This window comes from Delphinapterus leucas, chromosome 10 (genome assembly GCF_059928025.1).
Source record: "Delphinapterus leucas isolate spDelLeu-1000000601 "Yukka" chromosome 10, BTC_Dleu_Yukka2, whole genome shotgun sequence".
NCBI lineage: Eukaryota > Metazoa > Chordata > Mammalia > Artiodactyla > Monodontidae > Delphinapterus > Delphinapterus leucas.
Genome location: NC_143138.1, coordinates 42,159,323 through 42,171,790, shown reverse-complemented (window position 1 = coordinate 42,171,790; position 12,468 = coordinate 42,159,323). Strand labels below are relative to the sequence as shown.

The 12,468-nt window shown below is 36.4% G+C and overlaps 1 protein-coding gene across 1 annotated transcript in view; it reads right to left on the bottom strand.

Annotated features, from left to right (window-relative positions):
• The window catches only part of TINAG (tubulointerstitial nephritis antigen), a 95,460-nt gene that overhangs the window by 70,454 nt on the left and 12,538 nt on the right, over positions 1–12,468 (bottom strand). Inside the window, exon 4 of the mRNA XM_089918918.1 lies at positions 9,870–9,984. Coding sequence (XP_089775044.1) covers positions 9,870–9,984 — 115 coding nt within the window. The remainder of the gene's footprint in view (positions 1–9,869; positions 9,985–12,468) is intronic.

Genomic DNA, 12,468 nt, shown 5'->3' with positions numbered 1-12,468 from the left:
CCCACAGCCAACATCATCCTCAATGGTGAAAAACTGAAAGCATTTCCACTAAGATCAGGAAGAAAATAAGGTTGCCCATTCTCACCACTCTTATTCAACATAGTTTTGGAAGTTTTAGCGACAGCAATCAGAGAAGAAAAGAAAATAAATGAATCCAAATCGGAAAATAAGAAGTAAAGCTGTCACTGTTTGCAGATGACATGATACTATACATAGAGAATCCTAAAGATGCTACCAGAAAACTACTAGAGCTAATCAATGAATTTGGTAAAGTAGCAGGATACAAAATTAATGCACAGAAATCTCTGGCATTCCTATACACTAATGATGAAAAATCTGAAAGAGAAATTAAGGAAACACTCCCATTTACCACTGCAACAAAAAGAATAAAATATCTAGGAATAAACCTACCTAAGGAGACAAAAGACCTGTATGCAGAAAATTATAAGACACTGATGAAAGAAATTAAAGGTGATACAAATAGATGGAGAGATATACCATGTTCTTGGATTGGAAGAATCAACATTGTGAAAATGACTCTACTACCCAAAGCAATCTACAGATTCAATGTAATCCCTATCAAACTATCACTGGCATTTTTCACAGAACTAGAACAAAAAATTTCATAATTTGTATGGAAACACAAAAGACCCCGAATAGCCAAAGTAATTTTGAGAAGGAAAAAGTAGCTGGAAGAATCAGGCTCCCTGACTTCAGACTATACTGCAAAGATACAGTAATCAAGACAGTATGGTACTGTTACAAAAACAGAAATATAGATCAATGGAACAGGATAGAAAGCCCAGAGATGAACCCACGCACATATGGTCACCTTGTCTTTGATAAAGGAGGCAGGAATGTACAGTAGAGAAAGGACAGCCTCTTCAATAAGTGGTGCTGGGAAAACTGGACAGGTACATGAAAAAATATGAGATTAGATCCCTCCCTATCACCATACACAAAAATAAGCTCAAAATGGATTAAAGACCTAAATGTAAGGCCAGAAACTATCAAACTCTTAGAGAAAAACATAGGCAGGACACTCTATGACATAAATCACAGCAAGATCCTTTTTGACCCACCGCCTAGAGAAATGGAAATAAAAACAAAAATAAACAAATGGGACCTAATGAAACTACAAAGCTTTGGCACAGCAAAGGAAACCATAAACAAATCCAAAAGACAACCCTCAGAATTGGAAAAAATATTTGCAAATGAAGCAACTGACAAAGGATTAATTTCCAAAATTTACAAGCAGCTCATGCAGCTCAATAACAAAAAAACAAACAACCCAATCCAAAAATGGGCTGAAGACCTAAATAGACATTTCTCCAAAGATATACAGACTGCCAACAAACACATGAAAGAATGCTCAACATCGTTAATCATTAGGGCAATGCATATCAAAACTGCAATGTGATATCATCTCACACCAGTCAGAGTGGCATCATCATAAAATCTAGAAACCATAAATGCTGGAGAGGGTGTGGAGAAAAGGGAACACTCTTGCACTGCTGGTGAGAATGTGAATTGGTACAGCCACTATGGAGAACAGTAGGGAGATTCCTTAAAAAACTGCAAATAGAACCACCATATGACCCAGCAATCCCACTACTGGGCATATACCCTGAGAAAACCATAATTCAAAAAGAGTCATGTACCAAAATGTTCATTGCAGTTCTATCTACAATAGCCAGGAGATGAAAACAACCTAAGTGTCCATCATCGGATGAATGGATAAAGAAGATGTGGCACATATATACAATGGAATACTACTCAGCCATGAAAAGAAATGAAATTGAGCTATTTGTAATGAGGTGGATGGACCTAGATTCTGTCATACAGAGTGATGTAAGTCAGAAGGAGAAAGACAAATACCGTATGCTAACACATATATATGGAATTAAAAAAAAAATGTCATGAAGAGCCTAGGGGTAAGACAGGAATAAAGACATAGACCTACTAGAGAATGGACTTGAGGATATGGGGAGGGGGAAGGGTAAGCTGTTACAAAGTGAGAGAGTGGCATGGACATATGTACACTACCAAACGTAAAATAGATAGTTAGTGGGAAGCAGCCACATAGCACAGGGAGATCAGCTCGGTGCTTTGTGACCACCTAGAGGGGTTGGATAGGGAGGGTGGGAGGGAGGGAGACACAAGAGGGAAGAGTATGGGAACATACATATACGTATAACTGATTCACTTTGTTATTAAGCAGAAACTAACACACCATTGTAAAGCAATTATATTCCAATAAAGATGTTAAAAATAAAAAAGAAATAAAAAAGAAATAATTCCCAAAAGAAAAAAAAAAAAAGATGCTATGGTAGGGCAATACCATATTTCATTGAACCCAGGACATCATCAAATGTAAGAAGCCTCCCAATTTTAGAGTTGTAAAAAAGTGAAGAAAATATGCCTCTGGAGATTGATGAACTGATATTTCCTAAAACGACTTCATTAGAACACTAGTTCTGAGAAATTGTAATAGATAATTACAAAAGGAGGAGCTGATTAATCAAACAGTTCTGAGAAACTGGTTTTAACAATTAAATAGATTTTTGTCCTCAATGCAGTAGTTTTTATAAACTACCTAAGTGCTGCTGAGAGTCTCTAAGAAATGAAAATAATGTTTGTGATTTTTAATGTGCATGACCCAATGCAAAGTATTTTACTCACTTTCCTTTGATTTCACATCAGTTTTATTGTGAAGCAGATCAGAGGACTAGTGTTTCATGGAACGCACTTTGGCAAGAACCACAGTATGAACTAGATAGACCCAAATTTGGGGAGTCCATGTAACCAAGCCAGACAATATGAGGCCTTCCAAAATAGACCCACACCCATGTCCTCTGCCTGCCTTTCATCTCTAGAAAAACTTTAGTCAAAGAATAAATTTAATCAGAGAGGTGAGAAAATGCAGAAAGAAAGGGAAACAGTCAAGTAAGACAAAATAAGAATACTTTAACCATTAAACTAAGTCAAGGACCTTTAGTTCTTTCTCAAGGACTAGAGATAATATTCTGAGCCATGTCCTTTGAGCTGTTTTGCAGATACTGAAACCCTTACCAGGTGGAAGAAGTTAACTGTATGCTGCCCACAAGCACTTAGACTGCAGACCGGTTGGAGCTGGAAGGTTGATAATGCTGACTCCCAATTACCTCACCACCAACCAATGAGAAGAATGTCTACAAACTGACCACGCCCTGCTCCTTGAACACTGTAAGACTCCTCACTACCCGCTCCAGGGCGGGACACACGGTTTTGAGGGCATTAGCCCGCTGTGGCCCCCTTTGCCTGGCAAAGCAATGAAGCTATTCTTTTCTACTTCACCCAAAACTCTGTCTCTGCATTTCTATTCGGCACTGGTGAACAGATATCAACACACAGGCTCCTTATATCAACACACCAAATCACCTCAGGAATCTACCTTTTAACAGCCCCAAATTTTTGTTCCCAGAGAAGGGAAAAAATGAATTTTCACATTTCTTTTTGAAGATATGTCCTGCAGTGATCAATTCAGCCCCATGGCATTGGTCAAGTCATGCTCAATTACATCACAGTGCTATGCATCAGACCTTAGTAAAGAAAATAAACTGACAACTCGGAAACTGATTTGACAGATGAGACATTCATTCTGCCACAAGTTCAGCTGGATAAGGAGTGAGGACAGTGCGTATTTCCTAAACTTTGCTGAAGGGTTTGAGGTTCTATTTGGAGAAGGAGAGAAAGAAAGGAGAGAGCCTGGAGGAGACATGAGGAAATGCTTCAATGCTATTTGAATTTTAAGACTCTTAATTCAGAGACAAATCATTCTGTCCCTGGTTCTTTACCCACTGAGCAGAGGAGATTCTGAAATGAGCTGAGTGAAGTATGTACTTAAACAGAATCCACCATAACATCTGGCTGTGATGCTCTTTTGCAGCATCAGTGGCGCCTACTCTATGCTATACAATTATTATAAAAGCCTGACGCCATTTGCCTCATGTTCATATGTGTGGAGCTAAACATCAATTTTATGGAAAAGAATAGTCATTTTTGTTCAATAATATATTAAGAATATAACTATAGAACTGTGTTTTTCACTTTTCTAATCAGTGTTTTGGTTTCTACAAGATGCTTTACACGGGTGACACACATTATTGATATTAAGTAGATGTTTGTTCAGGTAGGTTAGTTAATTAAATTAAATTTTAATTAAATAATTAAATTAAAACTAATCAAATAAAAAATTTCAATAACCTATGAGAGGTAAAAACAAAAACTGGTAGTAGTCACTCTGATTTTTTCCAAAGGTACCTTTCATCCCTCAGTACTTACTATCACTAAAATATATTTCAGAGAGGAAAAAACAAATTCTTCCTAGAGAAATAGATCCAGTCAATCAAATACCATGTCTTATCTAAATAATGATAAAGTATCCAGACAATGAAATAAATTTCCCTTTCTCGTCTCAATGATCATTGGTTTTAAAAGTTATTACATAACACATAAAATACAATTTTACTTTAACTTCCAAAAAACAATAGAAAAAGATGTTATTTTTTCTTTGTTGGTAATGCCAACTTAGACACACTAAAATCTTCTGTATTGGGTGACTGGGAAAAGATGTACTAGTAAACTATGAGGCTGACAAAAAAAAATTTAGAACATTTTTACATACATCAATCTGATACTGTATAATATAGTAAAGCTACAGGTTTTAAATGCTATACCAGCCTTATTAATGTTTTAATAATTTCTAAATATTGATAGCTCCACCTAAGATGTGATATTTATCTGTGATAGCTTTGTTAACTTTATTGTTCTCCCTGGGAAATGAACAACAAAACTATTAAAAACATATTTTTTAACTAAGCCAAGTAGAAAAATGAACTCTGAATTTCCCTATCTCTGTTTGAAAATAGTATGTTTTATTCAAAACGTTTGCAATATTTATAATATAATATAACACAGGGAAGCCTCTTGAAGTTATCTCCCAAATTTAAATTCCTGGAAAAATAATCAGGTACAGAACGGTTGCTTTGATTAGATTTGATTTGACATGATTTGATTTGATTTGATTTAGGAGCATAGTAGAAGAACTTTCAGGTTATCAAAAATATATAATCTCTGTCAAGGCCAATAAACCCAGAGCTACACCTTTCTTTATGAAAGAAAATCCTCCAAATGATTAAGTTCTGGGTAATTTAGCTCTTACAAAATTTACCTGTTTCAGAAACTTGCTAGTTTCCCAAGCTTAATCCAAGGGAGAAAGAACCACTTTGTATATTATATAATAACATTTCATTAATGCTCTACTATACAGTCTGTGTGCTAAAACACTCCTTATTCATCATTTCATGGACTTCTTACAGCCCTGTGAACTGGGTACCACTGCTACCATCATTTCAGCCAGACTAAGAGCCAAGCACACAGGATGCAGAGCTCATGTCCATCTCGGTATGTGAAATGGGGCCATGTGACTAAAGGCACTGCCTACATGTGCCTATTAACAGACTTCAACTGTGATGCTTCTGCTGGCTCCAAAGGACCTCAGCCCATGCCAATTTTGCATACAGTCATAATAATTGTTTTCTTTCTGAGACATTAAGTTCTGTTTTAGCCCTGAATATACTTCTGCTCTCTCCAGCACTTTTCTTTCAATATTTTACCTTATGTTAGCAGCTCCTAAAGTGTGTTCTGTGGAATCTAAATCTTGGGAAGTATTAACAGTCATTATAAACAAACAAAGAAGAAAAGGTTCTCTGATGTCATGAGTTTAGGAAACAATGGGTGGAAAAAAGGTCATTGGAGGAAGAGTTCTTAGTGTCCTCAATATACTAATGAATAGTGTGCCTCTTCGGAAGAAAGATACAATACACCACTTCACAAGTGTATTTGACCAGAGATAGGACACCTTTATTCCAAATCTTGCAGGATTGGTGGCCCATGGCACAAATGTTGAGAAATATTGAAATAAGATTTTAACCGTGTAATCGCCTGTTTTGTACCATAAGGAGACAAAAGGCTCAAGTGGCAGAATTTAAAGTTCCTGTAGGGAGCTACATCAGTCCCGTTGTGAATCTATGCAAGCAAATACACAGTCTCAATGGACTGACAGAGAATCGTCTAATCATTCTTAACATATTTAGTGTACAACAATTTGGAACAGAGCTGTCCAATCAAGGCATTGCTTTGAACAATCTCAAGAAAACGCTTTTAGGAAAAAGTTAGGCAAAGATTGATCAGCTGGCATTTTTGACCTGACACTAGACATAATTTTAAAGTGGGTGAAGCGAATCTTCATACAAAACAATAAGCTGCATGGTCTAGGCAGGAGCCTCTTGGCCTTCTTTCTTTCCCTTTTTCTCACTTCCTCTCATCCAGTCTGCTTGTACCCAGAGAAAACAGTAAGTTTTTGTTTCCTTTTGTCTTCCCTCACATAGGACTGCCATCCAGGAAAGGCTCCCAAAATCCTTAGGTTAGTTTTTTCTAACCTCCCATGATCAACATATTTCTATTCCTCATTATTATGAATCACACTCCACAAAAAATCATTTGAATTTAACTAATTCATCCAGATTAAACAGATTTTTTCATATTTATATAATCATGGAACTCTTTGTATAAGACCTGTTGATATTCTTCTAATGTACGTTCAGCAGACACATTATGGGACTAGTGACTGAAGTCAAGCAAGGTAGCCAGGGAACCAGCTAAAGGAGAGCTTTCCCAGGAACTGGGAATGACTTATGGCTCATCTTTCCTACCCAGATAAAGAATTTGGTGAATCTCTGTTCTCATCCAGGTAATGGGCTCAAGGAAAGGGAGATGTTTTAGGCTGGGGATGCAGTGAATTTTCTCAGAAAAATCATTCCCACTGTTGGCAACTGCCTACCCTAAGTGTATATATATATATACCATCCTATGTTGAAAATGGTATTTTAAAAAATTGGGGAAAAGTTGGGGGGAGGGAGTTATCCAGAAGCATACCCACACAAAAGAATTCATTTTCACTCTTCAGAGGCAATTTGATGTATTGAGGGTATTTTTTATGTAGTCACCAGGCAAAGAATTAATCTATTTTTTAAGCTCTTCCTGTGGCTACCAGTTTAACTTAGTTCATATAGACCCCACATTCTTCATTGAAGTTCTTGTTGTATTTCTGATTTTCTGATATCTTCTGACCAGGTATTAGGACAACTCCAACACTCAGAAACTTTTTTTTTTTTGCCGTACGCGGGCCTCTCACTGTTGTGGCCTCTCCCGCTGCGGAGCACAGGCTCCGGACGTGCAGGCTTAGCAGCCATGGCTCACGGCCCCAGCCGCTTCGCGGCATGTGGGATCTTCCCGGACTGGGGCACGAACCCGCGTCCCCTGCATCGGCAGGCGGACTCTCAACCACTGCGCCACCAGGGAAACACTCAGAAACTTTTTGAAAGGACCTCAGCCCTCAAGCTACTATGCCTTAGAAATGGGAATCTATGTCCTTGTGTGTAGCAGAAGTCTTACAGATCAGCCAAATTTTCCTTATTGCTTTCCTGGAATTACTTAGCTACTTTATTACATTAATTCATAGCACTAGGTAATTTAAATTCTCCCAGAGTACTAGTCATTAAGATTTTTCATTTAAATATCACCATAGTCACTTTTATGCAAACAAATCCCTAGGAGCCAATAAATGATTTAGAATTAGATTGCCTTTTTCTATGCTACAGTGAGTGGCAACCTGGGAAAGAAACATACCTCATTTTCTCTATAATATAAAATACTCTAAATTGCAAAAAAATAAAGCTTCAAAAGGAAATGTTAGAAAGAATCAAGAAAAAATGTGTATTGACACCCAAATGTGTATTTGGCTAACTGGGACCCTCACTAAAAGCAAGAGAAAGAGTAATCCTTATAAAGAGGGTGAACTTATTATTTTCCTAAACACTTCTGTCTCTTTTTTTCCAGATAGATAAGGACAAAATTGAAAAAGTAAACAGCCAGAAAAAGTAACTCTTTTCCAATTGATCTTATAAGTAAGTCAATAAAAGCTATGAATATGAGCCACACCTCTAAAGATGTTATGTCTCAATGATTGTGGAAAAAATCCAAAAATATATCTAAGCTGATCATTTCATAAAGTTAGTTCTGGCTCCAAGATTAAAAGACTTTTTGCTATTTTGAAACTGAACTGGCCAAAGCTAACTGATTATACCAGAAGTCTAGGAACCATTTGGGGGCAGATCTTTTAACGTCCTGACTCTCCCATTTAAGTAATTCTATGGTGGTTTTTCTCTCCTCTCCATCTCCGTGTGACTTGGCCTCTCTCTGTGTCAATGTTCTTGTCTTTAAAATGTGGAGAATTACAGTACCCACTACATCAAGCTGGGAATTAGATGAGATAATGTATGAAAGTGCTGATAAGAGTGATTGGCGCACAACTACTCAATACATGGCAGCTGTTATGATCTTTTCTGATACTAGTCATAATTTAGCAGGTCCTGCTACTGGAATTTGAACTGGAATAATAAGTCAGGGGATTACATCTTTTGAAAGCAAAGCGCATTGAACATTTAATGAGGAACCTGTGGATTTACAACTCATCCAACAGCATAAATAACAGCCCTGCTTGCTCTGAGATGCTGAGAGCTTCCGGGCAGCCAGGACCTGACACCTTCATTGCAGAGGGAAGAGCCAGTTCTCCAGCAGCCAGGGAACCCCTCTCTGCCCTGGACATTTTTTTAAATTTAATTTTTAGTTTATATTGGAGTATAGTTAATTTACAGTGCTGTGTTAGTTTCAGGTATACAGCAAAGTGATTCATTTATCCATATACACATACCCATTCTTTTTCAGATTCTTTCCCATATAGGTTATTACAGAATACTGAGTATAGTTCCCTGTGCTATAGAGTAGGTCTTTGTTGACAATCTATTTTGTATATAGTAGTGTGCATATGTTAATCCCAAACTCCTAATTTATTCCTCCCTCCCACCCTTCCCCTTTGGTAGCCAAAAGTTTGTTTTTGAAGTAAGTCAGACAGAGAAAGACAAATATCATATGATAACACTTATATGTGGAATCTAAAAAAAAAAATGATACAAATGCCTTGGGCATTTGTAGCAGGCCTTGAATACAATCAAAATCTCAACCGAGAGACACCACAAATGGGATGCTAAAACTGCAGCTCTAAGTTAGACATCTGTGATAACTAGACAGGTGGAAGATTCTTTATGCAAGGTACATATTATCAGAAGATAACACCACTTGAAAATGAAAGGGAAAACCAATACAATAGTATTAGAAACATGAGGGTGTTACGAAACATGGCAATTTCATGAAGGAGTTTGCCAGCTCATCAGGGAAATTTGAAGGTGTTCTTTAAATGGAAAATGTGAGGATTTTTGAGGATAAACTTCTGCTAGTCATCATAGCATACATGTCTGCAGTTACTGGCATTTATTTTATCTTCATTTCATAATGGAGTACCCACGAGCTGTCAAAACTCTGTTTTGATGAATTCACAAAATAACTAAGTTTACTTAGAAAAAGAAAAATAAGGACAACTAATGACTTGCTTAAGCATTGGGTCACCGACAAGCCAATCATCAGAAACATGAATTTCTCTGCAATGATTAGCAATGTAAATGAACACAATCATTCCTGAAGAGAGGAAACTATATCTAATTAATATTAGTGAAATTTCAAAGTCCACATGAAAATTTGGGGGGTATGTAACAACCATTTTGGGGAAAGGTTTTTTTAATTTATATGACAAAATTATCTCGGAAAGCACTAAACTCACTATTTTAGTTATTTAAAATTGCGCTATATGCACCTATGAACACACTTATACAAACACACACATACATGAGTCAAACAGAGAGGATACCTACTGCCACTTCATTCATACTCAGGAGCAAGGGGCTGGGTGGCAGGGTGCCAAGGCGATATTTGAAACCCTCCTCCAAAGTCATTCCCCAGAATTGGCTGTAGTTCTTGGCTGTCCATCTGCCTTACAAATGAAAGAGAAAAATAGGTACAGGTTACATGATGTCACTTTTATCATTACATGTTCATTTATATTTCTGAAATTATATAGAAGCAAATCTGACAAAATTGGAACTGTTACTGAAAGCTAGATATTCATTATATTAATGATGCATTATTGATTACTCTAATAGGGAAGCATATCACTCTTCTTAAAGTAGGTCTATATCAATTATTTTAGTGTCTCAAATGAGGAACCTAAGGCTGTATTAATATAGACTAAATTTAAGAATGTTGAATCTCCACATACAGTAAAGGGATTTTAGTGATAATAAGGCCAATATATGCAGTTTCTTCTAAATGTCATTAAATATATTTTAGAAAGAAGCTTGAATGTTCAGAAATGTACTTATAGGTTAAATTGGGAAATCTGTTTTATTTATAATTTAGATTTGAAAAGAAGCTGACCATGTAAAAACAAGTATCCATGAAAAATTGAGGATAAAATAGTTATACTTAAAAAGATTACAGCAACACTAATTAATTTTATTGAAATATTTTATTGAAATATTCTATTATATATTAAATGAGTTAATTTGTGGTAAATGCTCAATAATATTAGTCATTATTAATATAATATAAATTCAACTGATGTAAAATTAGATAACAAAAAGTACCTTTTTTTAGAGACATATTTTGTGCCCTTACATAAAAAAGTAAGCTTTATTTTCAAAACCTAATGATGAGATTTCAAGATAACAATTCCTTAAGAGATGATAGGAGATGAAAAATGAGAAAAATGAAAGTAATTTAATCATTGTTTATTTGAATTAGCTACAACTTAAGGACAATATATTTTCAGTACTTAAGGCAAATCTAAACTCTATCATGTTGTGTTTATCACCAAAATTGTTTACAGTGTGAAAGGCTCTTATGAATGATTGAAGATATGACTCAATTTTCAATAACATGCCTGGTGGGCTTCCCTGGTGGCGCAGTGGTTGAGAGTCCGCCTGGCAATGCAAGGGACATGGGTTCGTGCCCCGGTGCGCGAAGATCTCACATGCTGCGGAGCAGCTAGGCCCATGAGCCATGTCTGCTGAGCCTGCGCGTCCGGAGCCTGTGCTCCGCAGCGGGAGAGGCCACAACAGTGAGAGGCCCGCGTACCGCAAAAAAATAAAATAAAATAAAATAATATGCCTGGCAAGTTAATTCTTTTCTTTTACAAGATCTGTTAGTTCATAAAACTTGAAGCAACTTTGAGCCACAATTTTTAAATGTAATCTCCATCATTCCAGGGAATTTCAATAAAGAAACTTTTGAATATATTAGACATTGCAGGTTTATTTAAGAGACCACCAGGATCAGCCTTAGGAAATCACGCAACAGTAAAATATGTTTTTGGTGCCCTACACTAGTAGTTTTCAAACACTGAGACATTTTGGGGCCATTTAATTAATCATTCAATTTAGTGAATAGGGATCAGTATTTTAAAAGATAAAATAGAATATAAGAGAAACAATAGGAAATATTAGAGTTTATAGGACAGAGTGAGGGTAAGTAATATTTATATACATTTAAGTGTATGTACAAGTGCATGTGTGTGTGTGTGTGTGTGTGTGTACTAGGTCATAAAGTTACATGTATGATTACTATAATTTATGCTCAGAAAAGCATGAATAGCACCACTGCTCTGCATCATCCTTTTTGACCTAGGCTCATCACTTTGTTTTTTTAATTGAAGTATATTTGATTTACAATGTTGTGTTAATTTCTGCTGTACAGCAAAGTGATTCAGTTATATATACATATATATATATATATTCTCTTTCATATTCTTTTCCATTATGCTTTATCCCAGGATATTGAATATAGTTCCCTGTGCTATACAGTAGGACCTTGCTGTTTATCCATCCTATATATACTAGTTTGCATCTGCTAGTCCCAAACTCCCAATCCATCCTTCTCCTACCCCACCTCTCCCTTGGCAACAACCAGTCTGTCCTCTATGTCTGTCATCACTTTCCTTTTAACCCAAGTTAGCATTTACTGAACATTCTTAATTTATCTATCACATTCTTCAGTAAACACTGGGGACATAGAAATAAATTTCTCTGCCTTCAGAAAGCTCATACTCTAAAAAAGCCTACAAAAGAGAAATGACTTCAGTATGCATAATTTATTAGCGATAGGTCAAAATCTGATCAGAGTAGAGGACTGAAACATAACACTTCCTGAAGGAGTTAGAAGAAGTTTTTACAGAAAGTGACTTTTTAGTGCTCAGCCTGGAAGGATGAGAATGAATTAGACAGCCAGATGTGAGGAAAGAGATAATTTATTCTAAATAAAGGCAACTCTGGAGCAAAGCAGGTTTGAAATTTGGAATAACATTTAGGGAATAGCAGATAAGTAGAGCACTTAAACTCTGAGAGCGAGCAGAGAGACAGGGGCTGGAAAGAGTGTAAAAGATGAGGCAGTAAAGCATTTGGGACAGATTGTTATTTA